Raw genomic sequence first — 27,846 nt, 5'->3', positions numbered from 1 at the left:
TCCGTACCCGCAGAGTTGTCATAACAATAGGGCAGGTAAGGCGAAAGGAATTGAGTTTAAAGAGGAAAGGAAAAGAAAGCAAGCCAAAGTGGAGGAAAGGGTTAAATGTTGCGTCGCTGTTTTACCCCATCGCATTTAATCCCGTTTTTATGTGGCGGGTGTTTGAGCAGCCGGCGGCAACTTGTCGTAGGCAATAGTAAAAACGGCACGAAGCCTGTTGCTAGTGTGGACTGGACAGACCTTGTGGGAAAGGAACTGTGGTCAGAAAACCGACTGGCAGCGGGTGAGTTACTGGCAATGATGGATTTATGCGCCAAACGCGTTTCGGAAGTTTATCTCAGCTCCATGAAGCCGCGTGTAAGCTGCAGCACAGTGGGTGTAAGTACCACAACATTTTACTCCCCTGTTCTGCACGGTGATGTGGTTCGCATGCATGGACGCTTAATTTACTGCGGAAGCAGTTCCATGGGAATTCACATCCGCTTCTACAGACGATCACCATCTACCATAACCGAATCTCTCACGGGTGAAAGCTATTTCACGATGGTGGCAATTGATGAAAATTTGCGCGCCGTTAAAACCGTTCCCGCGGTTGAGCTTACCGATGAAAATGATGTGAGTTACCACAATGGCTACTTGGCTGCACGCAATATTGCCGCTGAGGCAAAAAAGATATCATCTGATTTGCAGAAGAAATCCATAACTTGTAGCGATGTGGAATGCACTGTTAACGCGGCCAAACCCATTCGCGTACCGATCGCCTCCACGCGCACCTCTGCCCATCGCATTTTTTTGCTTTACCACCTGAATAATAACCGAACCATCTTTGGTGGTGAATTGATGCGTTGGATGGAGCGACATGCCGTTCATTGCGGTCGCATGTTCACGGGCAATCGTCACATCTCAACGGTTGCCATGCATAATGTGGAGTTCCATCATCCCGTGTTTGGTACTGATTGGGTAACGTTGGAGGCGGATATTATTTATGTTCACAACACAACAATGGAGGTTGACGTCAAACTTGTGGTGGAACGCGATGGCCATGTCGTTACCACAAACCGTGCCTCTTTTGTGTTGATTAATCTAAACGAGATCGGGCAAAAGACGATTATTCCGAAAGGATTAGATTTGAGTGCAGCGACGGAGGAGGAACTGCTACGTTTCGCTGAGGCAAAGGAGCGGTATCGGAGGTCGCGCAATAGCAGGCGGTAGTTCCCCGTGTGGTCATCTGTTTCCGCTTTACCCTTTTTCTTACACGAATGCTTTTTATTTTTTTCTTGGGTTTGCCTCTGTTTTTTTTTTTTGTATTTTACTGCGCAACGAATGATCATCTCCCCTCCCCCTCTGCCAATGCCACTCACACACACACAAATATATATATATATACGCAAATAAACAGATACACGGATTTATGTAAAAATAAAAGGAAAGTGAAAACACGTACATGCATGTATAGATGTACATGCGTATGTGTGTGTTTATTCATTTTTTTTTCTTATCTCCCATGTTTCCTCATCATCTTTTGTTATTCAAAGGCTCATATGCGTCTGCCCGCTATTTGCTATCGGGAGAAACGAACCTAATGAGGAGGGAAAAGGGAAAAGTTATTGATAAGAGAAAATAAGTGTTTCCTTTTCCTTTTCGCCTCCCATTTACTCTACTTCTTTGCCTCTCCGTCATGATTTACCGTCCTGCGAAGCGATTGAGTTAAATTTCTTGTAGGAATATGTTTGTCCTTTCGTTTGTTTTTTTTTTCTTTTTGGTTTGCTTATATCTTTGCGCGGCATTAAACCCGTGCGCGTCCGTTCTTTTTCGTATCCCTTTTCTTTTCTGCTCCTTAATTCGTGCGCTTGGTTGCATATGCCATTGAGGTGATCGATCTTCTGTTTTGTTTTTGATGTGTGTGCGGGGCGAGAGCAAACGGGGAGGATTCGTCTTCGTCATCAAAATTTCTTCATTCTGCGTGAAGGTCTATCGTTCCTTTCTTTCTTTTTTTTTTTTACCCACCTCTCAATTGTAAATAAATTAACAAATATTTAAATGTTTAGAAACGAATATCCACTTATGTGCGCCCGCGTCTACGTGTGCCTCCGTTTCTCTCCCGCCTCTGAGAGGTGACGGCGCCACTTTTAGTAAGTTGTTTTTCTTTTTCGCTCGAGTTTTTTTTTTTTGCTTGGTTCTTTATTTTCTTTTGTATCGTTACATGCATTTCGTTGCCCTCCTGTTGGTCTTCTTTTTTTTCTTTTGCTATCCAACTGAATGAGTAGTTTGTCGAACTTCCAAGCCATAACGTAGTATAAATTGAAGGAAGAAAGAATTTAGCTAATCGGTCTGTGTGTGCGCGCGTACGTGTCTGTTTTAATTAACCTACCGCTTGTATTTGCCGTTATTTTATCTTCTACCTGGGCGCTACTGATAATTTACTTCATGTTGCAACTAACGGTTGAGGACTTAACGCCTGAGGCAATTGCTGCGTTGGAGGTGCAGTGTAAGGCACAAGCTGAAAAAGTTAACCAGCTGGAGGAGGCGATGGGTCTTTTGCAGAAGGAGTTGGACGACGCGCGGAAGAAATATCGTAGCACATCCAAAGCGGTTCAATGGCGTCGTCTAATGGCAGAAGTGGAGAATGACGAGGATATCGCAAACATCACAGTAATGATGCAAGAGGCGTTGGCTGATTTTTATAAAACAATGCAACCACCAGATGACTACGATGAGAGTAGAGAAGGCATTAGCTTCTGCGATACAGATGACTATGCAGACCTAACTTCAGTAGAGACGAAAGTTGATGAGTTCTTGCTTGCGATTCGGAGATTGGTAGGTGAAAATTGTGCATCTCCGGAGGATGATGGAGATCGACGACATCAGCGCCGCCGTGCACTTCTCATGTTATTAGTTTTAACGATAAATGCAGCACGCATAACAGACACTCCCACAGAGGATGCTGCCTCACTTATGGAGGAGCAACAGGACAATATCGCAAGTTTATGGCAAACATTATTACACACGGATTCAGGCTTGGTGGAGGCCGAGAAGTCGGAATGGAAAGATATTGTTTCATCTTTTTTGGGTCCTCCGTATGATACATCAACGTGATCCACGAGTTTTGTTCCTCGTGGTGGTGCACTCGGAAAATGGCACGGACAAACTGGAGATGCTGCATCGCTTGTGTTTTTTTTTTTTCTTTTCTTTTTTCACATAATAGGTACCGCTTGTGTGGTATGAGGATCGTTACCCTCCCATATTCATATTCAGACATTTAAACTTATTACTTTTTTTCTTTATTATTTTCCTTTGCCTACCTTTCCCAGTTTTTTATCGGCGTTTTGCCACTGTGAATGTTACCGTTAATGATTAGGTGGGCAATGCGCAACAGCTGCAGTTTGTATGCGCCTACTATTTGAGTGCGACAGGTGATGCAACAGGGCTGAGCCGTATCTTGTTGTCACACATTTACTATGTAATTGGTATATAAATATATATGTCTGTGATATTTTTATTTGGGTCCGTGAGACAACGGGTTTCTCCCTGTGTGTATATGTGTGTGTGTGGGTGGGTTGGTGTAGATGGGTAAATTAATACATAAATACATTAATATATATATATATATATTTACAGCGAGTAGTGTGCATTTGCCTCTCAGGGTGATTTAAGGAGCGTCCAAAGGGGACCCTTTTATATGTTTTCTTTTCTTTCAATTGTATGTATGCATCTGTGTTTGTCTTTGGGCGTGCTTGTTTGTTCCTTTTGCCCAATGCGCATGATTTGTTTAGGAAAGGGAGCACGAGTGCAGTAGGAAAAAAACGGATGGGGGAGACAATCCCTTTAACTTTTCTGTTTTTTTTCTTCGTTTGCCAGCCCTCCTGTGTCAGTCCTTCGTTTTTTCTCTGATGTTCATTTTTTTTTAGGATAAATGCCCCCCCCCCCTTTCCCCCCCCCGCGCCTCGCATAAACAATTGTTTACCCATTCGCGGTGTGAACTTTTCTCCGAATTGTAATTGTGACGGCGGAACTTCCCTTATTCCGGCCTAGTGCCTTAACATCGCTGTCTTCACTTGGTTGTCGGTCGTATTCCCCCCGTCACGTGTTTGTTTTTTCTCCTGTTGTTTCCTTTGAGCACTTGTTTTTGCCTCTTTTTATTCGCCCCCTCCACTGCTGCATGGAAGCGCACCCATAACCTCAGAAGTCTACCGCTTGTGCCTCCCGTGAGGAGTTTTAATACATGTCTGCTACCGTGGGCCTCCGCCGTTACGTCACGTCTATTTTAAATGTTAGTCGGTTACGGCAAGAAGCTATACGAGGTTATGCGCTACGGCGGAGCGGTGCCTGCTTGAGCGGGCAGCTGAGGATATTCACCGATCATGTAAACGCTGATGCAGCTGTTTTAGTGTACTTCCACACCAATCGGTGTAAGCCGTGCATATCCATCACGCGGGCGTTAGAAGAAATGGAAACGGAGAAGGAACAGGGCGTCGTTTCCTCTTCCATTCCCCAATGTAGCTCATCACACGCTTGTTCACAAGAGGATACGTTAGGACTAACGCAAAGGTTGCTGAGATTGTTGGGGATTACATTTGCGGATGTCGCGGTTTCTCCTGAGGCACTCGGTGTGCTGCGGGAGGGCGTCACTCGTGGCGTACGCATTATTTCAGTAGACACGGATGAGAATCCGGTAATTAGTGCGTTACACGATATACGCAGCGTTCCCACATTTGTGGCATATCGCTGTGGTCGCATTATTGGTCACTTGGAAGGGGCGAGCGAGCAGAAGCTGCAGGAACTCGTAAGTAAGTTGTTAGTAGAAGAGGGTGGGGCGACAAATTGATTATCGCAGGCAGACGCGTGATGATGAGAGGACACGCTGATGCAAATATGTCACGCAGTCAAAAACTTGGTCGATTTACGGATGACACTCAGAGGGAACCACGTGTGTGCACGTTGTTTTTTTTTAATCTTTTTTACTGTCGCATATCGCTGATTTCCTTCGATGGGGGCTTTTTAACTTCTTCCCTTCTTCCTTTTTTCTTTGTTCAACCTCTGTTATGTATGTATGTATGTGTGTGTGTGTGTAGTAGTTCTCACCAATCGCTGAGTGCTTAGTGGTATATTACGGTAGTGTTGGGTGGCGTTGGCTCACCTAGTATAGGTTTGAGCTGAGTGAAGGAGAGGGAAAGGGAAGACCACACGTAAATACAAGAAAAAAGAAAGAGGTTCCCTCCTTTTCAGGGATAACAACAAAGGCGAAAGCGAAATATTTTGTTGTTGTCGTTGTTGCTCATTAGGACATCTCAAAAGAAAAAAGAAAGAGGCATTCTCCAATAAATCAGTATTAGTGTCGTTTTTTTCTCGTAGTCGGAAGTACCCTATACTCTGTGTAGCCTTGATTCAGTGATCAGAGTGAAAAGGATTAAAGAGACAAAGTTAAAGGGGGAGGAAAAGGGGAGCAAAAAAAAAAAAGAAAACAAATTCGATAAAGCCGAAAAGGAAAAGAAGTTCATTTCGCACGGTCCGTGTTCATGTCGTCCAGTCAAAACCATCTGCGACTGCTCTCACTCATCACCGTTGTACTCTATGTGACTCTCTGTCGTCCCGCCTTGTGCGCCTCGGTAAAAACAGCAGCGGAGGGGAGGAATCATAAAAAACGTTCACCACTGCAGAAGTGGCTCCACTCAGAGTGGACAAGAAAACACGAAGTTCCGCTTCACTGGTTCGTAAGGCAGCGTCGACCAACTGGCAACACAACGAGTCGCACGGTAAAATCTTATGTCGGAACGCGCGCCAGTATGCATTTGCCTATTGAAGGAATGATAGGACAGACGGCGGATCATCGGTCTTCCTTGGTACCACATGACGGTCGATACGTTGTGGCTCGGTTTGATAAGCTGCGTCACCATGAGCGCCGGATAGCCCGACAGGCGCTGGCGGAACACAGTTTAGGTGACGCACATCACATTGACGACATGCATATGCTAGTTTATATGGATTCCGAGCGTTCCGCACGGATCCTTTCCGCCTTTGAAGCTAGTGGCGCCGCGGCGTCACTAACCTCCATGTCAGTATTGGATATTTTCTCTTCTCCAGGTGTGGCCCGCATGAAACTGTCACGCGTGATCCGCGGTGCATTGGTTGAGTGCGGAAATAAGAACCAGGTTACCTCAGAAAAGAACCAGATGCGAGTCTCGCTTAATACCCGCACTGCTCCTAATCGAGAGCACGTTGTGGAGGAGGCGCTGCGGGGAGTGTCGTTAGACGAAGTTTCGGGTTGCAAGTGGGAGGTGACATCATTAGTTTCTGGTAAAGGGATTGTACGGTGGTCGCTTACCCGCGCCTCAACTGATTCGGGGGATGGGCCGGTCACTGGGCAGAAGATCACGCTTATGTGCGCTTGTGCACCACTCCTTGACGCGGTGGTTGGCCATCAGGCGGTGCGCTGGATGGAAATTGCAGTAGAGCAGGCGCAAATGCACAACTATCATGCCACTGCCCTTTTACAGCAAAGTAGACAGAGTGAGGATCATCCTTCAAGGCCCTTGTGGGATGCTGGTATTGACGGTAGTGGTGAGATAATAGGGGTAGCCGATACGGGTATCGACTTTAACAGCTGTTTCTTCCACGATCCAAATCAAGAGGTGGCGCTTTACCCGAAGGTTAACTATAACCACCGCAAAATCGTGTCATTTGCCCCGTGTGACTTCATCCGGGGGGATTACTTTGCTGGGGATGAGGAAATAGGTCATGGCACGCACGTGGCAGGTACCGCAGCGGGGAGTGTTATTAGTAACGACGGTAATGCCAAGTATAATGGTGTCGCCAAGGGGGCGAAGATTTTCTTCAGGGGGTTGGGCTGCCCATCCCAGTCAGAGCTTGTCCTCCCCCACGACGTTACTCAAATTATTCGTCCCGGATATGGCGCTGGAGCCCGTGTGTTCTCAAACTCGTGGGGTTTTGTTGCTCCCTCCGAGTATTCTGCTGTGGAAAAGGATATGGATGAGTTTGCGAGTAGTTATGACGATGCGCTACTTATCTTCTCCACTGGCAACAGTATCCAAGATGGCCTAATGACTCCGTGTCGTGGTAAGAACGTGATGTGCGTGGGGTCACACAAAAACGTGTTTGACGCTTCGAAAGACATTGTTTCTTCGTTTTCTTCGCATGGTCCAACATACGACGGTAGGATGAAACCCGATCTTGTCGGTCCCGGGGAAGAGGTGGTGTCTGCTCTTTCCTCTGGCAAAGCATCAGCAAAACAATGTAAAGTGGTGGCCAAGCGGGGTTCATCGATGGCAACTGCGGCCGTCGCGGGCGCCGCTACACTGTTGCGTCAGTATGTACGGAGGCTAAATCGAACTGCTTCACCTTCTGCTGCTTTGCTGAAAGCTCTGATGGTCCACTCTACGGTGCCGTTGAGTAACTCCACCGTGAGTGGCTTTGGCCGTCTTGATTTATCTCTCTTCTTTTCCCCAACGGGCACAAGGGGATGGTTCCGCGACAGAGAAGATATCAGCCACCACGGAACAAATGTGTACTGCTTTAAGAAGAAGGCAGATCAAACTGACTCTCAGCGCTCCGTGCGGGTATCACTTGCGTGGACTGACCGAGGCGTTGCTCTCGAAGGCGCTCGCAAATCGCTCGTGAACGATTTGGATCTTTTTGTCACTGACTCTAAAGGGACTATTTACCACGCCGGAGGGGAAAAGAGACGTGATTCTTCTAATGTGGTAGAGCGAATACAGTTGATGTCTACGAGCGACATGGACAATGGGTTCCGTGTTGTCGTCTTTGGGGCTTCCATTCCCGATAATAAGACACAACCGTACGCTGTCGTTGTGTCTGCCGAGGGCTTTGAACATGTTAGGAACTGTGAAGAAGTTAGCCACACCTGCCCGAACGGTTGTAGTGGCCACGGGACCTGCAACAGCGGCACATGCAGGTGTAATGAAGGATATCGCTTCATTGATTGCTCTGTGTGCGATGCAGAGTCTGTGTGCCACGGGCAGGGTACATGTACCTCGCCGGAAAGCGGATGTGAATGCATTAGCGAGAATTTTGCCGATGCCAGTTGCTCCAGTTGCAAAAAGGGGTGGTACGGCCCATCATGCTTATCGGACTGCAAATGCAGTGGAAGAGGGGAATGTGATGAAAATTCGGGGGAGTGCAAATGTCGAGCGGATACGCGGGTTGGCGGGGAGGGTTGTTTCACCGGGCCCAACTGTGAGTATTGCTGTCCCAACTTCCACGGTGAATTATGCAACGAACGCAGTCATTGGTGTGCCGAGGACGGGTTCCCCACTTTAGTAACTGCTCCCAGCGAGGGGTATATTGAGATTAATGGGTTTGGCAAGTACGCACCTGTGACGTTTTGTCGGTGGATTGTTGAGGCGCCGCGTGGTTACCGCATAAAGCTTGTGTATGAGAAGTTCAACGTGGACAAGCCGTCGGACGCGCTCCATGTGACCGATTTGGGGCATGATGAATCTGCACCTGTCCGTACAGACACAGGTGACACTGCCCAGGGAGCCGTGTTTCTATCTCATTCGAACGTTGTCCTCCTCCATTTCACCTCAGGTTGGTCCCGGAGGCGGGAGGGATTTAAAATACGCTACAGCTTTGTTGAGCCTAACGATCCCAGCTGCACGTTCAACTGCGTTGAGGGTGCCAGTTGCAGCGACTTGGGTGGTGGGTTCTGCATGTGCCACGTTAACAACACGGGTTGGATGTGCGAAAATGCGCCAACGGAAGAAACCAAAGCGGAGTCCATCACAGTTGATTTGAATAACCTTAACAATGTCACCCGCTTCAATGTCTCAGTTAATGCTGAGAGCTCCATACTTTTCACCAACGTCAACGGATCAGCACCCCACCTTAATGTACACATGCACTTTGAGGATGGGTTGCACCGTGTACCGAGCAATGGGTTGGGGTTAGTGGTCAGACTTTTGCACAAAACTAGTGTGGATACTGGTAACTACCGTAACGGTACCATTAGGGGCGATTCAATCGTGTCTGTCCTTAGTGAAGAGAAGGTCGAAATGGGGCCCACATGCAGGTACTTGCGGATGACCATAGGCCGCTCACTACTTATAGGGGAATCCACAGCACAAGTATTCATGACTCTCGTTCACAATGCCTCATCGCAGAATAAAGTGCAGGATGTCCCCTCTTTTCGTCTGGCCGTTTATCCCGAGCAGGGCAGGCCCGGCGCCCAAGTTCTTTTTAGCGAATTTGCTGATGAGTTGTCGATGGTTGAGTCCAGCCACCGTCAGCAATTCTTCCTCTATTGCAGAAAGTTTATGGCGTCGGGGATCCCGCCATTAGGATTTGAAGGCGACGTGAACGAAACTGGTATTGGGTTCCAAGACGTCGCCCGCACGATCGGAATTCTTTTCGTTGTTTCCATACTTCTGATTTCTCTGTTGGTAGTTGCTGCTGGCTTGGTGATGTATAAGTTACGCCGTAATACTCCCGATAGTTCCTTAGAAACGTCAGCCTCCGGGCAAGCATTAATGAGTGGCACGGGTTATTCCGCCGCCGGTGATACCGAAGTGATTGTGGAAAAGGGAAAAGGGGCGCAAACGCACCAGCGGGGTTGTGAAGGGGTCATGAGGTCGGAGAATAGGGAAGGGAGTAGTGAAAACACTTATATCGGAAGGGAAGAATATATTGAGATGGAAAGACTACCATGAAGAAAGTGAGCGCGAAACAAAAGAAAGAAAAAGAAAGTCAAAGATGACTAGCATTCGAATAGCGTTCGGTTCATGTGCCGAAAGGAAGCGGAAAAGGATAGGCTACAATGAGACATGTGTTCATATGCATAAAGAAGAGGGGAAAAAAAGTAAAATTAAAAGGAACATCAGCAACGAAGTGGTTGACAAAATTCGTATCTTCCTCAAGGCATCAGCATGTATGTTTACCACATACTTTTGATGGAAGCAGCTGCCCGTCATGTGTATCTCTCACTGCTTTAAATAATAATAATAATATTATTATTATTGTTGTCATTATCATCATCGCTGTCGTCCCTACTAGTATTATTCCCGCCATTGTCGTCGTGCAGGTGTGTTTCCCCTTCCTATTCCTCTCTTTCGTAAAATTTGAACCTCCAACATGCGAGGCAAACTCCAAATATGTGAAAACGACAACAACAGCAACAAACAGATAGACAAGCAGACGGGGGGAGAGAAAAAGGGAGGGAATTCGTTTTTTGTTTTTTTTGTTTGCGTATGTGCATATATATATATATATATATATATACATACATATATACGTCCGTGATCAATAAGTATGTTCAGGTGGTTGTATGCCCATGTATGTTTTTTTTTTGCTGTCCTCGTAACGAACGTGAGTGATCCTTCCAAAACTTTTCGTCATTCCTATCTTTTTCTTTTTCATCTTGGTTTTCTGTTGTGAGGGGTAACTTTTTTTTCTTTTCCTATTCTCTTCACGGCTACTTGGTTGTTTTGCTAAACGGTTTGGCCTGTGCTTGTTTCTTTTTGATTGGCATAAATGACGTTCTTGTTTCTCTAGTTGTGGCCTTGTGTTTGCAAGGGGTTCTTTGACCCATTGATGATTTCTTTTCTTTTCTTCTTTTTCCTTTTTACGCCGTTTCGTTGCTGTGAGTTTTCGGTCCGAAAGGGTTTGCTCCGTGTCTTGTTTCTATGCTTTCACGAGATAAGTAAAAAACAAAAGGAAAGAAACACGAGCAACGTTAATGAAATCACCCTTCTTATGTTTATTTTTCATGCGCTACTGCTCTTGGATCATTCACTCTCTCTCTCTGACTGTGTGTCTCTGTACGTCTCTGATGGGTTTCGGCTTGCGCGCGGGGGAGACTCATTTGTTTGGTTGTTTGCTTTTATTCCTAATCATCCGCCTATTTTTTTTGTTTCTTTCTTCTTTTAAAATCTCACACATCTCACCGGAATGATTTGAAGCGTGTTCACAAACCGCCAGCGAAGTTGAGTAGAGGAGAGGGCAGGTCTATCCTCTTACCCAGCTTTTCGTGTGAAACATACGGAAGTTCACTGTGGCAAAGGGTTTTTTATATCTTAAAGCCTCGAGTGAGCGAGGGATTTATTGCTGCTATTATTATTATTATTACTATTTTTGTGAAAGGCAAGCGGTTACGGAAGCAGGGGTGCATTATTTAGTTGAGTGGTATGGACGCACCGCTGCAGCTAAGGACATTGGGGCCAAATGGTGCATCATCACCTCAAGGTGCAGTGGAGGCAAGAGGAATCAGCGACGGTGCTTATGTTGAAGTTGCACATGAGGACGCATGTGGAGCCTCTCCGCATCGTGACAGTGTGGAGATGGTTGACAGTAAAGAAAGGAATTCAACACAAATCACAAGGGGAATTGAGCCGGTGGGTCCTTCGGGGAGCCAAAATGATTCCACAACGTCGGTGGTTGCTGATGCCAGGGAGTGTTGGATCTGCCGTGAGGCGTCCGATACGCCAGAAAATCGCTTAACGAGTGGTTTATGCCGCTGTCGTGGGTCGATTGGTTTAGTTCACACCGGGTGCCTCAATTATTGGGTGTTCTCGCAGCGCCGCGTCCGATGTCCGAGCTGCAATGCAACATACAACGTTATTTCTGTTAGTAGTGAAGATTTCCCCAAAGGGTTTCTACATGAAGCAGTTTTACTAGTTCGGCACCTCTATCTGCCTTTATTTTGTAAATGTGCAAGTATTCTTCTGGGGCTGGTGATTAACGGTTTCGCTATTGCGTTTGCCGTTGGATGTGCCTTCTATCATGGGGAGGTGTTTGCCGATGCTGGTGATCAAGCGCCCAAATCATTCGGTAATGTTGGCGCTGCTGCGGATTTGGGTGGCAGCACTGCGACCACCCGCGCAAATGCACCAAATGGTGGGGTGGGGGGCTCTAGTGGTGTTTGGTTGTGGGTCGGTGTTATGCTGTTCGGTTGGTGCAGCACAGCTCTGTGGCGCAGTTTGTGGGTCAGTTGGGGACAGTGGCGCGCTGAATTCATTAACGATGCGGTAGATGATGCTCCGAAGCCCCCACCATACACCCTGGTCGAATGCCTTCATTATTATTTTGATATTGTCGTCAGTATGACGGGATGCACGCGTCAGATGTTGTGGCTTCGCTCCATGGAGCTGTGCGCACTCACTGCGATCGCATACATCATTAGTTTTACGTATGGGAGAGTACTGGTGTTCACTCTCATTTTTCTGGGTGCAGTTCTTATGCGGTTGCTTTTTCAGCGGAAGAAAATCAACGACAACATGCGCCGATTTGACGAGGCGCAGGAGCGGAGGCATAATGCAACGTACTCCGATCTAGTGAAGTGGTTCATTACATACATCACCGAAATGGCGCTCTTTTCGTTTGCTCTGACCATAATTGGAGGTCTTGTCATTCACTACGCGCTTTCCCCTCATATATTGACGTTCCCAACTTCCATTCCGGCTTTGAATGAGAGTATCACGTTTCTTCGACTTTTGCTGTACTGGGCGTCAGGCACTTTGTCCTCCATCTTACTGATGTGCATCGAAACAACGGTGATTGTGAACATATTTGCTCCTGGTGTGGACCTGTTTTTTGTTCGCAGCGTGGATCTAAACGTCGACAGTGACTCCGCCTATTGGAGCTTTATACTGGCACAAATATTTGATTCGGACCCCCTTCAGGTTTTATTTGACTTCCCCCGCTTGGCGTTAATTGAGGTTGTGACACTGTTTGCATTTCTGGCACTCCCGCTTCAGGCCATGTTCTTCTTGAATGACCTTCTTGCGACGAAGGTGTTTGGGTCTGCGGGTATCAAACTGGCGTGGGTTCTTCACAACAGTGGCGAATATTTGATGGGGAATTCGCCTGCGAACGGAGTGATTCCGCCTTTTGATGGTTCATTTGAGAGTGGATGGGGGTCGTTGCAGGAGTTGTTGACGGAGCCACTGGAAGTGCCCTCGTTGGTGGTTTCTGGTCTTTTGGCCAATACGCTTCCTTTCGTCAAATCCCTCATTCACTTTCTCTCGTCGACCTCCTCTATTAATATACTACTCGGAGCAGGGACGGGAGTCATCGTGTCGTGCCTGAAGGTTTTCCCCATTAAGCGGACGCAGCTGCGAGTTATGCGGGCCATAGCTGTGTGGCTTGCGGCGCATGTGGTGTACATGGAGGACTTTCTGTTTGACAAGGAACGGCTACAGACGTTGGATAACTGGCTTCAAGCAGGTGGCGAAGGCGATGTGCCAACGCAGAGGGTCCCCTTAGCATTTGTGTTTCTTCGTCGTGAGCGAGTGTTGCCTCCTGAACAGAAGCGACCCGCATGGCTCAAGGTCCGTCTCATCATCTTTTCCGCTATGTTTTTCATTGCTTCAACGGGAGTCTTTTGGGCACTGCCCGTTCTTTTGGCGGCGCTACTTTTGCTGGTGATGCCATGTAACGCCGCGCTCCTGTGCTGCGCATTCAACGCCTCATTCCTTCTTCTGGACTACAAGCTCTACCTAAAGGCGGTGGGCGAATTTGTTTTTATCTCCGCTGTTTTGCTCGTTGGGCTCCCCCTACAATTGTTGCATGCACTGCGCCTGGCTGTGAATTTTGGCTATCCTCGTAAGAGGTTGGTGAAGGAGACGTTTGAGTATTGCCTTAATATCAACCGTACCATTGGGAAATACTGCGGTGAGCCGAGAGATGAGCAGCAAGAGGATGTAAAAGCCGAGCTTGGGGAAGTTGATAGCAATTCTAGTGATGATATTATTGCAGTGAACGACGACGACGATGAGGATTTTGAGTAGATTACTGTTGCAGAAGTGGTCTACACGGCTCGTGCGATCGGGAGGGCGGAAGAGGTGCGTGAACGTGGGGCTGGAAGAAAAGTTCCATTTTTGTGTGTGTATCCTCGTTGCGGATAAGCAGTTGATGAAACATGTGCAAGTGCGATATATTTTTTTTTTAAAAAGGAGGCGCTTATGGATGTGAATTCGGGTGCTTGCTTGTTCTTCGGCTCAAGTTGATGCGTATGGTTGGGGTGGAAAAGGCAAGGGGGGAGAGGGGAAACTAAAAATGTGTAGATAGGCAGAGGTCGGGCGCAATTGGATGAAAGAGAGGTGTCAAGACAGCGTAGAGGAATATGTGGGTTGGTTATATAGAAGTATTCAAGTGCAACAAGTGACGAGTGCTCGCAGCAGAGAGGGGAATGGAAGGATAAAACAAAAATGAAGAGGGAAATGGGATGACCGTGACTTGGTATACTGCTTCGAGGGGAAGGGGGAAAAAAAAAGATGGCAGTTCACGCGTCATAAGTGTTCTGAAGAAAACAGTCGGCCACTGCCCCATGTGCTGTGTTGTGCCGGATCGTTATTATTGTTATTTTTTGTTTTTTTTTGTTTTTTTTTTTTGAAGTGAAAGACAAGCTCACACGAATACGGGCGGTCTATCCCATCTCTTTGTCTATATCTCCCCGTTTCTTTTTTCCATGTGTCGCCGTCAACACGTCACCCCTACGTGGAAGGCGTCTGTTCGGTAGTGTCCGGACGGCAGACTTGTTTTCGTCCCTCCCTCATGCACTCTCTCCCCAAATTTTATTTCCATCAGCGAGCGTTTTCTTCGGCCACTTTTTTTTCTTCTGCCCTTTTCAGTATACGTGTACACGCTCACTGGCGTATTTCTCTCTACACGAACTTGTTTTCTGCGTGACTTCATGAGTTGGGTCACTCTTCCCCCGGTATGTGTCTGTCGGACCTATTTCGCAGAGCACGTACGCAACCTTCTTTTTCTTCCTCCTCCTCCTTATTTTTTTTTCGTATACCGGAGAAAAATGATACGGCCGTGGGTGTCACGAGTGTCTGACCGGTTGTTGTGCCCGGTGTGGCGTAGGGCCCGCTTGACGACAGTTGGGACCCGAATATTCGGTACTACTCCCCATCTTGCGGGAGGTAACACAAATGTTAAAGCGCAGCCGCCACCCCACATGGACGACGGAAGCCCTGAACTCCTAGAGGTTGAATTACTTTCGCCTGAAGGAATTGATGTCATGGATGGTGAGGAGGAAGATATCGAAAATCTCCCAGAGGCTGGTGAGCAGGGCGCTCCAAAGGATGGTGCCGCGGAGACCATAACTGTTCTCGATACCTTTGCACGGGCGAAGGTGGCAAATTTCATCAAACGTGTGCAATCCGCGGCGGACGCACCGGGCCCTCAGGGGGCGCTAAGCTCACGACAGCTCACTGTGGAGGTGCGGGAGGTGCAAACATCGGAGAGCGATGGCGATACATTGTTCCATGCGCGGTTATTTGTGCCTCTGCCCGGTGCTTACGGCGGTCGTTGGGCGGAGGGACTCGCCCCGTCGTCGAAGGAGGCGGAGCTTGTTGCCGCCATGCACGCAGAGCGAATTATCGATACACTGGGCATACCGATGTTCCAACTAACATCTAAGCAGCAGCGGCATGCAGAGGCCGCCCGTAGTTCTGGAAGGTGGGCCCCAATGCCCGGTGATGACCCGCTACCTCCAAGCACTCCGTCACCGCCACGACTGCAACTGGTGCGTGAGGGTGCTATGAGAGAAGCGGAGAGGCGGCTTCAGATTGACAAGCTCGAGTTTTCCACGGTTACTGCTGGAACCTTCACACCCATGAAGCTCACGCTTGCTTCACCGCTTCTGTTGGACCACGGTAGCGTCTATCGTGTGAAGCAGTTTTTTGTATCGTACAACTGCCTCCTTAGACGTTATTGCCGCATAACGGCATTGCACAAGCATGATAATAGGGTGGGGTCTGGCAGTGGCGATGCCGCTCCCCCATCATGCAGTGGCTTGGCTACCTCTGATGATGAAGATAATGGCAAACTGTTCGTTGCACAAATTAGGTTACCTATCGATGGCCGCTTTGGCGAGCGCATTGCTTGTGGTAAGGCCCCAACAAAGAAGGAAGCCTACGCACTGGCGTGCATGCATGCCGAGCTCATTATCGATGCACTAGGGCTTGCCTTGTACCCGTCTTGTCGAGGAAAGCAAGAGGCGCATGCAGCCGAATGTCGGAAAGTAAATCGGTGGTGCTGTGGACCGGACGACTGCGAGTATCATTATGACAGACCTTCACCTCCACCATTACAGTTAGCCAAAGAGGCAGACGAGGTGGCCTCGGGTGATGTGGCAGCCTCGCTGGAGTCGCTCCTCATGAGCCATGCCAAGGCAATTGAAAATTATACTCACGTAACGGAGTTAGACGCACTTGTTCTATCCGCTCGTCGCAAGTTTATGGATTATATAACCCAGCACGGGACCTGCCACGGCAGCGCGGCCTCACCATTTTTTGTGGAAGCCCTTGGAATAAAAGATCACCACGTCTATCGCGCCACGGTGACGGTGCCAGTGACCCCCGTGAGGGGGAGTGAGGAGGAAAACAAAGACCAAAAAGTAATGGCCGGTGATGCGGATGAACTGCTACCATCCTTCGTGGCCATAGGAATAGGGACATCGGAGCTAGAGGCGGAGACTGCTGCCTCAATGCATGCTCTCCACGTCCTCGAGGTCCTGAACAGACCTTTGGGCAGTGAGCCAGAAAATCAGTCTCATGAAGGAAAGGCTCCTCAGAACCTCACACGTAGCACGAAGCTGCCGCCGCCGTATCGCTATGTGGTGAGTCACGTTGGTCGCATCATGGTTCCTGGACTTTCACCAGCCCGGTGCCTCACCAAGGGATCAGGGGGCACAGGGAAGCAAGCTAACTTCATGGGCACGGAAGAGTCGCGACTGCAGCGGGCACGTGCGGAGCTACCGAAGAGTGACTGGTCGTTAAAGCCTGATGCCGATGGTTATATTATTGTCAACCCAAACACAAACGTGGAAGAAGGACGTAACTACGTGCACACGCTCCCTTCGGTAAGGCAATCGGATCGCTTTGCCATAGTGCGCTTGAGGGACTACCTGGAGCGGCACGGCAAGCGGCTTGAGAGTGTGTTGAAAACTACTGTCAGTAGCGACGCTGATGAGGGACTGAAGCGTTGGATATGCAAGGCTGTGTTGCCAGTGCCTGAAACATTTGAATGTGTAGTGGCTCACGGAGAGGCGTACAGGGAGGACGAGGCGATGGTGATGTGCGCCGTACATGCTGAACTCGTTCTGGACGAGATTGGGGTTGCGATGTACGATCTTCCAGCCTTGCAGAAGAAACACAGCGGTGCGGCAGCTCTCCTTGGGCGCTGGGCACCGCTCGGACCTGGACAGAGACGACAAATTGTTTGTATTCCCCCACCCGTGCGTAAAGAGCACGAAAAGTCGTGCCTGTGGGCGCGACTTTCAAAAGAGGCGACAACGAAGATGCGGGAATCTGTACCGAAGGAAGAAATGCCGGCGATGGAGTCGCCTCCGCCCTCACAACGTCTCCCCGACGTCACGTCAAGCACTCCAAGCATGGGAAGTACGATGGCCCCGAGTGCACCTACTTCCGTTGACCTAAAAGACGACACATTGTGCGATTTGTCGAAGTTAGTGTCAGTGCATTCGTCGGATATCCTTCAGACCGCGCCGCGTCTCTTCGACTTTTATTGCCGACGAATGGGTGTCGATGTCTCCCGCGTAACAAGACAGTACAATGTCAGCAGCCCTCTCCATGGGTTTGTGCACCGTGCCATTGCTGAAATTCCTCTACCAACACAGTTCGGCCGCCGACATGCAGTTGGCTGCGCCTCTACGAAGAAGGAGGCCTATACTTTATGTTGCATGCACGCTATCTTTACGCTTGGTGCTCTCGGCGTGCCCGTTTACAGTGGTTCAAGGCAAGCGGAGTTTGCTGGAAATGCACGTCGGAGGGGTCGGCCGGCCCCCATGCCTGGTGACCCGCTGATGCCCGCCAACACAGAATCCCCGCCAGGACTGAAGAGTCTTCCCGATATGCATAAGGAGAAGCCAGTGGTGCCTACGGTACCACCGCGGTCCGAGTGTCGGAAGCCATTCGTGTGGGGAAGTTACCTCACCGCCTGCCGCGCATACATAAAGAGGTGCAAAGAACACCTAATTTTCGATGCGCTTTTTGAACAGAAGAGAGCTCCCAGGAGTGGTGTGGAGCTAGAGGACACCGGTCTTGATATCGTCGAAGCCCTTCCGCTCTTCACAAATGCCAGGTCTCAACTGCCCCAGAAGTGTGCTGCCTCTGGACTTCCTTCACCACCTCCGTACTCATTTCGCTTTGAAGTGTACGGAAGGGTACCGAACCGACGGTACCTCGTGGAGCAACCAATTTTAGGTACCCACTTTGTGGCACGTGGTGCGGGAGATGAAGGGTACGAATCTGTGGCGCGTGCCGCTATGCATTATGAATACATAGTTGGTGTTATAAAAAATAGCCGTCTGCCGGACGGCGTAACCGACAGTAAGCGTGTGATACTGCGGAATCAGAGCAAGGATATATACGATTCCTCCCTCCGTGACTTTACACCTCGCGGTAAGCTGTCCGTCATGGCACTTTACACGGTGTTGCATGCGCCGTTTAAACCATTGCGCTTGATGGTAAAGGAGCGTGCTACAACTGGCCCATCTTCTCAGGTGACGCTTATCACGCTGTTGGAAATGGAAGATGAGAGCGGTCTGCGCATGACAGGTAAAGGCGAGTATTGCGACAACGAGGAAGAATCAAGGAACAGGGCCATCGCCGAGCTATTTAAACAGCTTCAGTTGAAGTCGGCGTTTCAGGCGACTGCACAGATGTTCCGGTCCCACCCGCAGTTGAGAGTTGAAGGCGCTTCTCACGTCGCTGATGAAGGGAAGCTTATTGGACCTCTTCACGCACTCCTCTCGGAGCATAAAATCCCCTTTCCTTCGAAACCACGAACGGAGCAATATGCCCAACTTGTTCAATCTCTGCGAAGGGGGGAAGGATTTTTTGATTCACAGGAACTGCAGTTGCTTCTTTCAGCGGTTCAATGCGAACTCGGATTACTTACCTCGCCCAAACCTCTTACACTCCCTTCTGCCGCACGCAATCTTTTCATTTCCATGGGTCTCACTTCCCCTGAGGATTTGGAGCGCAGATCGCAAGGCGATGCTGAGGGAGTTAATCTAATAACAGTGGCGTTATCGCTTCTAGCAGCTTGCGTGCCACCGCCGCTTCCCCAACATGGTGGTGAGCAGGTGTCAGTGAATGGCGCGCTGCCGCTGCAATTTGCCAAGTTGCTCCTTGCTGGATTCTTGATGGACTGTCAACACCTCTGCCTTCGAGTGCTAGCACTAGTGTTATCTTCACTAACAGGCCGCGGGTCAATTGTTGATGGCCACCGCTCCTCGTGTCGTGGAGGTGAGGTTGGTGGTTATGACGTACTTGAGCTTATGTTGCCGGCTCTCAGTGAGGATGCGCAGCGCTTCCTTAACATTATAGTCCCAAGGCTGCGGCGATTAGTTGAGCACGTTGAGGCAAGTGTGCCCGCCTTCGACCCTCTCAGGGTACTTCTTACCTCTTCGCCTATTCCCACAGCGGAAGCGTTATGCCAACCGTTAACAGACGGACTTGCGCCGTCACGGGAGGGTCGACTGCGCCTCGCTGTTACGTTTGCCTCATTCCCGCGCGCTTTCGTACAGAAGAGGGCAGTAGCTCATAATGCGACGTCGCAGGTCACAGTGGAGTCTAAGGATCTGAAGAGGGTTCTGAACGTGCGTGTGCCGCCCCCTCTGCTTGTTTCTTGTGGTGTTAGTCAGCCGCGGGGCGGGGTGGTGGCAAAAAGCGGAGATGGATCTGCCGGCGCTGGCGCCACTGCATCCAGCCGCGTCTACAGTTCGCTTCCTTGTTTTGCCGCGTTTGACAAGATTCCAACTAGTGGGGACACTCACTGTATGATCCAACCGGTGTTTGGAGTATTTACCACCCCGTTTGCGCTTTTGTTGGCCAGTGCATGTTGCAATGACCCTCGCACTTTGGCCGTCATGGATGATGTGCCGGGTTTAGCGGTGGTGGATGGCTTCGTTCCCGTTGTTACGCGTGGGTCTGAATCCCTTAGTACACTTCTAGAGCTTAGGGCCGCGGCAAAATCACATTGGAGTGGATTGAGGCCACTACCGGCAGAGCTACAGCGCGCGGTGGACACTCTGCTAAGCGCGGAGCACAACCTGGCACATATCGTGCAGTCTGGGCTTCTTGAGTGATGCCAGTGTATGTGCTGTGCGGAGAAGAGGTGGTTGGTGTGCGACTTGCAGCGAACTCGCTGGGACGCGACTATTGTCAGGGTTTCTCTTGGTGGGGACAAATAGTTTGTTACGGGAGCGTCTACCGCTACGTCACCCTCTCTCATTTTTTATGGAAATTATCAGTGTACTTGTGTATCGTTCCAGGCTTCCCTGATGCTCTTCCCGGACTCGTTTTTTTTTTTCACTTTTCCCCTATGCCTTTGCTTCATTACTCTGGTGGTAGAGCTGAAAAGCAGTGAAGGAAGGGAGGGGGAGGCTGAAGAGACTTCGGCGACAACAGACAAGAAGAAAAAAAAAGCAAGTTGGGTGGACCCAAAAAGGGGCGCCGGGCTCCGAGTGGGCAGCTGAGGCGGAGAAACAAGTTACGAGACGGTACAGTCGCGATTAAAGTATCAACGTGAAGCGAAACGTATGGCGATCCCTTTGGGGGCATCGCTTAGTGATCCACGTTTTGTGTCCGTTCAAATACTTCATGTAGTGAGTGCCTTCTTTTTGATCATGGCCATGGTCCGCGTTGCGTTAGGCGTGTTGCTGCTCCTTTTCTCTCATAGCGAAAACATTTCATACTTGAAGTTGCTTAGTCGTTGCTTCCACATACCACTGCGTTCATTGTTTATGGTTCATGTTGAGGACATGGCTGATGGGTCCGCCTCGCGGTTCTTTTTCATGCACGTGATGACTGCACTTGTGGTGTCCTACCCACTCGCACACACTATACAACGCCGTAAATTCGCACTAGACTTTGCTTTCACAACCTATGTCATCTATTTTTTCTTCTGCTGCTTGGTGGGATGGCGAGTAACGGGCGGTGGCTTTGCGTGGTGGTTGTCAGTGGTGTCGGGGTTTGGCATAACATGCGGCATGACAGCTGTCATTTGTAGGCGTCGCGAATTGCAGGACATCATCCTCGCATCATCACCCGTGACGTCCCGCGCTGTTGGGGGAAATGGGGCATACAGAGCAAGGGAAAATGTTGGAAACCCTGCGAAAACGTCTGTTGAGAGGTCTGCCTTGCTAAATTCTGGTCAAACCGACAGCGTCCCCACTCGTGCGGCATGGCGCAATGATTTGGTGTGATGGAAATGCGAGGGTACGATACAAATGGGTTTACTCGTGCAGGTTTGGGTGAAGGCTGTTGCGCAATTAGGCCCCAGCGAGTGGTTCGTGCGGAGAGCGGGGGTGTGGCTGCTGTCCAGCCTTCGGCTTTTTGACATTGGCGTGGTGAAGAGAGTTTTTGCTGATGTGAATTGGGGAGTCATTGTCTTCCATCCTTTCTATGTCACCGGTACCACGTTCTTACTGACCTCCTTTTTTTTTTCGTTGGCACGTGTGTAACGAAAAATTTATAGTTACGGACATGTTTTTACGTTGTTCCCCCTCCCTTTCACCCCATTTGAAAAGTGTGTTGCAGTCCCTTGGACGGCATCCTGTTGAAAGAATGAGCACCACTTGCACGCGGGCATGCTTCGCGGTGCGTGGCTCTATTTGGTGCATTCTATTTTTTCTCTGACTTCCATTGAATCCAGTTTTTCGTTCTTGAGCTCTTTTACTAACCGCTTTCACCTCTCACCTTCTCTGTTGACCCACATCTTTGTTTCCCTCACTTACACCCAAAACAACAACATTAAAGAAACCTTCTCTTCACTTATTTTGAGCGTATCGCCATTTTTTTTTTTACATATTTACCCACGTGCGCACGCGGAGGCGGTCGGAATGACTCGCTTCTCGTGTGTTGCGCTTGGCGTCTTTGCCTTCCTCATCTCTGCATTGGCTGTGACTGACGCCTTTTACATTCCAGGTGTTCAACCCAGGTACTATGCTGAAGGTGACGAGGTTCATTTTTGGGTGAACTCACTTCGCTCACTTCAGGTGTTGTTCCCAAAGGAGTACTACACGCTTCCCTTCTGTAGGCCGAGTGAAATCATTACAAAGGACGAGTCCATCGGTGAAATCATATGGGGAGATCGTATACAGAATTCCTTGTACGTCACAAACATGAAGAAAAACACGAACTGTACCGTGCTTCCAAACTGTGACGCAGTTGCCAACACTAAGACCATTTTGAGTAATATAGATGACTTGGAGGGCTCCATTGAAAAGGGGTATCGCGGTTTCATGAACATCGACAACCTTCCCGTTTTCGGAGAGGTGCCACCGGACTTGCTTGCTCATTGTGCCTCCGTCCCAAAGGACATGCGTCACACTTTCTACCGCGGCTATTGGATTGGCACGCCCAGTGCCTGCACCGGTAAAACACTCATTAACAATCACCTTGAATTTGTGATCAAGTACAATCATGCCCCTCATGACCCTAACAAATTCATGGTAGTTGGACTTAAGGCCACGCCTTATAGCATCAAACACAGTGATGACGGGCTGAGTTGTAATGCGGATATGTCCGCCACTGGGAGCGCGTTAGACTATCTTACCACCGATGATGTGCGTGGGGGAGCCGTTGTGCACTGGTCGTATGGCGTCAAATGGGAGAAATCTGATGTTATTTGGGCCACCCGGTGGGATGAATACCTCCACAGCTCGGTTGCAGATTCCAGTCCTGCATTTCACTGGCTTTATGTCTGCAGCAGTTTAGTTGTCGTGCTCATGTGTGCCGCCTCTGTCGCAACCATTCTCATGCGTACTCTCCACAAGGACTTCAGCCGCTACAACTCCCCCGTTCTGGAAGATGGTGAGGAGGAAAGCGGTTGGAAGCTTGTTCATGCTGATGTGTTTCGGCCGCCAGACCGCGCCCCACTGCTTGCCGCCCTAACTGGAAATGGGTACCAGGTGTTGGGCATGAGCGCCGGAACAATGTTATTTGCTTTGCTTGGTTTCCTTTCTCCCGCCCGCCGCGGTGCTCTTTTGAGTGCTGTTATATTTCTGTTCGTGTTTATGTCAGTTGTGTCTGGGTACGTGTGCGGCTTCTTGCTCAAGTACTTTGGACGATGTGAGTGGAAGCACATCTTTTTCTGCGGCTGCGCCTTCCCTGGCGCCATCGTTGGCGTCTACACCTTCGCCAATATCATCAATTATTCCCATGGCTCTTCGGGAACGATTCCATTTTCGCTCTTGTTTATTCTACTGTCGCTGTGGATTCTTATCAGTGTTCCACTTACCGTCCTCGGCGCCTCGTTCTCATTCCGCCAGGAGTCCCTCGCTAATCCTGTCGCTGTTGGCCGTTTAGCGCGCGAGATTCCACCACAGACGTATATGAATCGGACTCTGTTTTTACTGGTGGTTCCTCCCATCTTTCCGCTATGTACAATCATATTAGAGCTCAACTTTGTCCTGCAGGCGCTGTGGTCTGGGCAGGTGTATTATGTGTTTGGGTTTCTGGCGTTGGTGAGCTTTATTTGGGTCATCATAACAGCTCTTGTCACAGTGTTCCATCTATATTACGTTCTGTGCCGTGAGAATCACCAGTGGTGGTGGCCCGCATTCTTCATCCCTGGTGGGTTCGGTGTGCCGCTCTTCGTTTACTCGATTTTCTTCTACATGACGCAATTGGCAATTCACACTTTTGCTTCCTCTTTACTGTATTTCTTGTACATGGGATTGATATCGTATGCCTATGGGCTGGCAGCGGGAGCAGTGGGGCTCACATCGGGAATTATGTTTGTTCGCAAAATATATGGAAGCATCAAGGTGGACTGAAAAGGGCAGACTGGCGTAGAGGTAAGGTGACTTCGCACGTGTGTTAGTGAGAGTGCAAAGTGTGGCGAGTGCTAGATTTGACTACATGCACCTTCCATCCTTTTAGTATTGTTTCTAAAGGAGGATGGGGAGGAAGGCAAGGGGGAAAAGAAAAAAAGGAAGAAAGAAGGAAGGAAGGACGAAAGGAAAAAACCATAAGAAAACTAAAACAAAGAGGAAGGCAGGAAGAATAACTTCGGCTGTTTCCACACTACTTTTTCGAAAGGTTGGAACAGGTCCTAGCAGGATGAGAAAAAGATGAGGGATAAGGTGTCACAGGCGCACACATACTGGTGGAGACAACACTCTGCACCGGACGGGAGGTTGGTATTAAATAACAAAAGGGTAAGTAAAGAGTAGTTGTGAACCTAGAGTGAAGGGAGGGGAAGAAAAGGGAGGAAAGTTGGTTATGGGCGAACTCTGGCTCCGGATTTTTGTCAAGTGGTTAGCGGTTAGTCAACTTTTATGATCATTATTTTTGATTTCTCTTTTTTCCCCTTTCATTTTCCCCTCTCCTTTTCAGATTGTTGTTCTTTTACCCTGCTCGCGCGCAGCGTTTGCAGCGGGTTCTTCTAAGTAAACGGCTAAATTGTATATACATGTATGTTTATGTATATATATATATATATATATTCAAAGTGATGGGGAGGGAACGGGGGGGGGGGCAACAAAAGGGGGTTGCAAACAAGAAAGTGAACGGAAGAGAAAGATAAAATACGCTAATGAGACATTACAAAAGAGAGAAGGGTAAAGGAGGAGGACTGTCGCCATTGCGTGAAGCAGAAACTGTAAGCGACCCACTGCTGACGATGTCACTGTGTGTTCTTTTGTTCGTGCCGGGAATTATTTTTCCCCCTCGTTTTGCCACTGAGGGCGGGTACTTCATCTATTTTTACTCAGTAGTTATCGCGTGGGTGTTGAAGATATAATTTCCCTTTTTCTTTGTTTTTCCTGGGCTAGTTGATTGGTTGTTACTGTCTTCGTTGCTGCAGGTTTTTATTTTTATTTTCCCACTCCTCTGGTGTTCCGTACGCGTTCCTCATTCGGCCTATTCAACGCCTTTTCATTCCTCCCCCTTTTCTTCTGCAATTGGTGTTAGGCCATGTGCACGTTTTTTTCTTCCTCCTTTTCGCAGCGTCCTGCCGTTTTTGCGTGTGCTTCAATTACGGCGTCTGCTCTCCACGCGTCGTTAAATCCTCGTACCGTTTGTCTTTGTGATATGACTTGTGGCGGTGATGCGTGCATATACTTTAACGCTTAGTCCTCTTCATGTGTGCATTCGTTGTTTTTTTTTTCTCCCTCAAATGATTCGTGCTTTCTGATTCTTTTGTCCTCTTTACCTTTTTCCTCACATTTTTTTTTGCGCCGTGTGCGTGCCTGCGCGATCCTTCGCGAACGGAAAAGGCGAAGAGAAATAGGGACGGTTCAGTGGATTCCAGTCCTTGAAAAAAGACAGAAAAAGCGATTGAAGAAGAAAAGGAAGAGAGCATAAACGAAGGGAAGGCGCTGGGGAAAATAAGGTGAAGCGGACCCTTAAGCAGGAGAACTGGAAGACAGCTCAGTACTTGTTCGAACAACCAGTGGGGTGCCGCCCTTTTTTTTTTTAACATTAATTGTCGCTTGACAGCAGGTGTCTTGCCTTTACGGTACGTTACCACCTACTTGCATCCGGTTGAAAACTCTTTCGAGTGCGCCGCGGCGGGTTCATCAATATTTGGCAAAGGCTAAAAACTCTCGAAATGCCGGCAGAGGGTCCAAATCCACGAGAGGTTACATCAGATGCGAGTGTAAGTCAGGAAGAAGAAAATCTTGGCACAGATCAGGGTGGTAGTGCCAAGCAGGAACGTGAAGTGATGACACCTAATAATGATATCCATTACACGAGCGTGGGGGTGCTCGCCAGAGGCGTTGCAGACCCGTCATATTCGCACGTTGTGTCAAGTGACGTTAGTTATAAATCCAGCACAGCGCTATCATATCCAGAGGAATCGCTATCGCCATCGTGTGCGAGTTTCAGCGAGGCTGTTGACGACTCACCAACGGATGCTGAACATCAAATGGGAGCCTCCCCTTGTAACTCTATTATTGGTAGCATCGACATGGCTGCTGCCATTAATGTCCTACGGAGCAGGTTGGGTACCACACACAAAAAGGTAATGTCGGTTGGGTCGCCACTCTACCGCCGGGATGGGAAGGGCGGTTGCTCATGCAAGAGTCCTAGAGCATCGAGTCCAGGCTCCATGACATCGAGAACTTTTAAGGCGAGTATTACACATAATCAGAAAGCATCCGCGGCGAGCAGTATAGCCGATAACGGCAGCCCGTCGGCGATGGCCTCTCAAACGCGAAGGCCCCTTAAGGGGTGTGAGCCGCGGAGCCCATCGAGGAGGGAAGTTGTTATGATCAGGGAGGACTCCAACGTACGATTCGGGGTGGATAATGAGAGGGAGTGCCATGGGGACGATGTTAATGAGGACGTTCCTCGTTTGGTTTTAACGAGGGAGTCGCTTGAGTCGATGTGCGGCAAAAGTAACATCCGTGTCAGCAGCCCGCTGCCACCAATAGATGTGTCTGAACACGGATCGCCACGAAAATGCATTATGATCCGCTCCACCGCCAGCCCTACAAATGAGAAAGTTCACACACCCGTAAGCAAAGTACCTCCCTTCAAGGGCTCATGGGCCTCATCCCCCAAGGCTTCAATGGAAAAGAAAGGTCCAAACACTTCTGTACTGTTGCCCACTCAAGCGGCTCCCATCAGTATTCCTTGTGTCGGCACTGGTTTGGGGAATTGCCAGCTGCGGGGGAACGGTTTATGGGGGAATGATACCAATGCGGTACTGCTGGGCGAGCGGACCACAAACGTTGGAACTTTCGCGTCCTCCCCGTTGCCCCGAGCATTACCGGAACCGCGCAAAGCGGTACCGTCACTAACAAAAGACCGCAATGGAAATGCAAGCCTTTAAACATGTAACGAACCGGGGTGCACCCCTGCCCCCCCCCTTTTTTTTTTGAGATGTATGGTGCGAGTGAAGCGGGCAGAGAGGGCTGCCATCGCCAAAAGAATATATATATATATATATGTCTGAGGAAAAACAATTGCCTTAGTGCGCACAGACACGAGCCTAAACAGCAAGGGGGAAAAGATGTGGATACACCAAATAAGTTGATTACCTCCGAGTGGCGTAATAAAAAAAAACAATAAATATACGCAGGAACGCTGTCGGTGTGTGTTGTAGATGTGGTAATAATTCGGGTTCCATGCCTAGTCATGAGCAAATATCTTTAAACATATGCATGTATATGTCTATCCTTCAATTTATTCTAATTAACTTTAATTCGTTTCTCTTTTTTTCCCCCATGTGAAGTGAGCCGTCCGGGAACGGCCTGCCACAATTCCGGATTGTGGTTTCAGTGTTTTTTTTTTCAACTTGTGAATGTGCGTGTTTGCATTTTTGCTACACTTTATTTGTTTGATCATTGCCTCTTTATTTGACGTATGGAAAATGAAAGATGGTCCGCCGGCCGTCCCGTACAGCTGAGGTTTTTTTTTGCTTCTGCTTTTGCACTTCCCTCTACGTTTTGTTGCTTTTCTCTGCTTCCGTTTTTTTTTGTTAATTCCTTTTTTCTTTTTTCGCTCTGCTGTATATATGCTTGTGTGAGCGAAATGAATGAATAGTGATTCGGTTACGGATTTTGCCTCGCTGTCGGCGGCATTGCCGTCACATAATGTGATCGGCGCGGTTGTGCGGGTCGTGCAATTGAAAGAGGAATGAAGTGACTTTTACGTATTAACGGTTATGGGAGATGTGAAATTTGACCTAACTTTTGCGAAGGATTATCGTATTTTCGTCGCAGTGGTGAATCGAGTTTAATTCCGGTGCCACTTCACGAGAGATCGGTTTTTAATTGGATTGCGACCTTTTGCTCTTTTCTATCTTTTGTGCATGGCCGTTTGTTCCTTCCTCTGTTGATTTCTCCCCTCTTCTATTTGGTGTGTTAAAAATGTAACGCTTTGAAAA

At 48.8% G+C, this 27,846-nt stretch overlaps 9 protein-coding genes across 9 annotated transcripts, besides 11 other annotated features; all 9 read left to right on the top strand.

Moving 5' to 3' along the window:
• Nucleotides 1–27,846: part of a sequence feature (sequence corresponds to BAC RPCI93-26J7) that runs on past both edges of the window.
• Nucleotides 106–1,212, top strand: Tb927.3.4260 (hypothetical protein, conserved; the record flags this gene model as incomplete). Its single annotated transcript, XM_838925.1, has 1 exon — nt 106–1,212. One exon carries the CDS (start codon nt 106–108, stop codon nt 1,210–1,212), a length of 1,107 nt encoding a protein of 368 aa, XP_844018.1.
• Nucleotides 2,428–3,096, top strand: Tb927.3.4250 (hypothetical protein, conserved; the record flags this gene model as incomplete). Its single annotated transcript, XM_838924.1, has 1 exon — nt 2,428–3,096. The coding sequence occupies one exon, from the start codon at nt 2,428–2,430 to the stop codon at nt 3,094–3,096; it is 669 nt and encodes a 222-aa protein (XP_844017.1).
• Nucleotides 3,579–3,617: a microsatellite.
• On the top strand, nt 4,223–4,825 carry Tb927.3.4240 (thioredoxin, putative; the record flags this gene model as incomplete). The annotated part of the gene is made up of 1 exon (XM_838923.1): nt 4,223–4,825. One exon carries the CDS (start codon nt 4,223–4,225, stop codon nt 4,823–4,825), a length of 603 nt encoding a protein of 200 aa, XP_844016.1.
• Nucleotides 5,042–5,071: a microsatellite.
• On the top strand, nt 5,517–9,683 carry Tb927.3.4230 (subtilisin-like serine peptidase; the record flags this gene model as incomplete). The annotated part of the gene is made up of 1 exon (XM_838922.1): nt 5,517–9,683. One exon carries the CDS (start codon nt 5,517–5,519, stop codon nt 9,681–9,683), a length of 4,167 nt encoding a protein of 1,388 aa, XP_844015.1.
• Nucleotides 9,967–10,033: a microsatellite.
• Nucleotides 10,227–10,263: a microsatellite.
• Nucleotides 10,568–10,595: a microsatellite.
• Nucleotides 11,071–11,102: a microsatellite.
• On the top strand, nt 11,157–13,757 carry Tb927.3.4220 (Zn-finger domain protein, putative; the record flags this gene model as incomplete). Its single annotated transcript, XM_838921.1, has 1 exon — nt 11,157–13,757. The coding sequence occupies one exon, from the start codon at nt 11,157–11,159 to the stop codon at nt 13,755–13,757; it is 2,601 nt and encodes an 866-aa protein (XP_844014.1).
• Nucleotides 14,332–14,360: a microsatellite.
• Nucleotides 14,663–20,092, top strand: Tb927.3.4210 (hypothetical protein, conserved; the record flags this gene model as incomplete). Its single annotated transcript, XM_838920.1, has 1 exon — nt 14,663–20,092. The coding sequence occupies one exon, from the start codon at nt 14,663–14,665 to the stop codon at nt 20,090–20,092; it is 5,430 nt and encodes a 1,809-aa protein (XP_844013.1).
• Tb927.3.4200 (hypothetical protein, conserved) lies at nt 20,546–21,211 on the top strand (the record flags this gene model as incomplete). Its single annotated transcript, XM_838919.1, has 1 exon — nt 20,546–21,211. The coding sequence occupies one exon, from the start codon at nt 20,546–20,548 to the stop codon at nt 21,209–21,211; it is 666 nt and encodes a 221-aa protein (XP_844012.1).
• Nucleotides 21,848–23,785, top strand: Tb927.3.4190 (endosomal integral membrane protein, putative; the record flags this gene model as incomplete). Its single annotated transcript, XM_838918.1, has 1 exon — nt 21,848–23,785. One exon carries the CDS (start codon nt 21,848–21,850, stop codon nt 23,783–23,785), a length of 1,938 nt encoding a protein of 645 aa, XP_844011.1.
• Nucleotides 23,913–23,973: a sequence feature (CT-rich).
• Nucleotides 24,417–24,457: a microsatellite.
• On the top strand, nt 25,564–26,790 carry Tb927.3.4180 (hypothetical protein; the record flags this gene model as incomplete). Its single annotated transcript, XM_838917.1, has 1 exon — nt 25,564–26,790. One exon carries the CDS (start codon nt 25,564–25,566, stop codon nt 26,788–26,790), a length of 1,227 nt encoding a protein of 408 aa, XP_844010.1.
• Nucleotides 27,370–27,460: a sequence feature (A-rich).

The sequence above is a fragment of the Trypanosoma brucei genome, chromosome 3, assembly GCF_000002445.2.
Source record: "Trypanosoma brucei brucei TREU927 chromosome 3, complete sequence".
Classification (NCBI taxonomy): Eukaryota; Euglenozoa; class Kinetoplastea; order Trypanosomatida; family Trypanosomatidae; genus Trypanosoma; species Trypanosoma brucei.
Note: the sequence above shows the minus strand (reverse complement) of the source record. Positions and strands in the feature narration are given on the sequence as shown.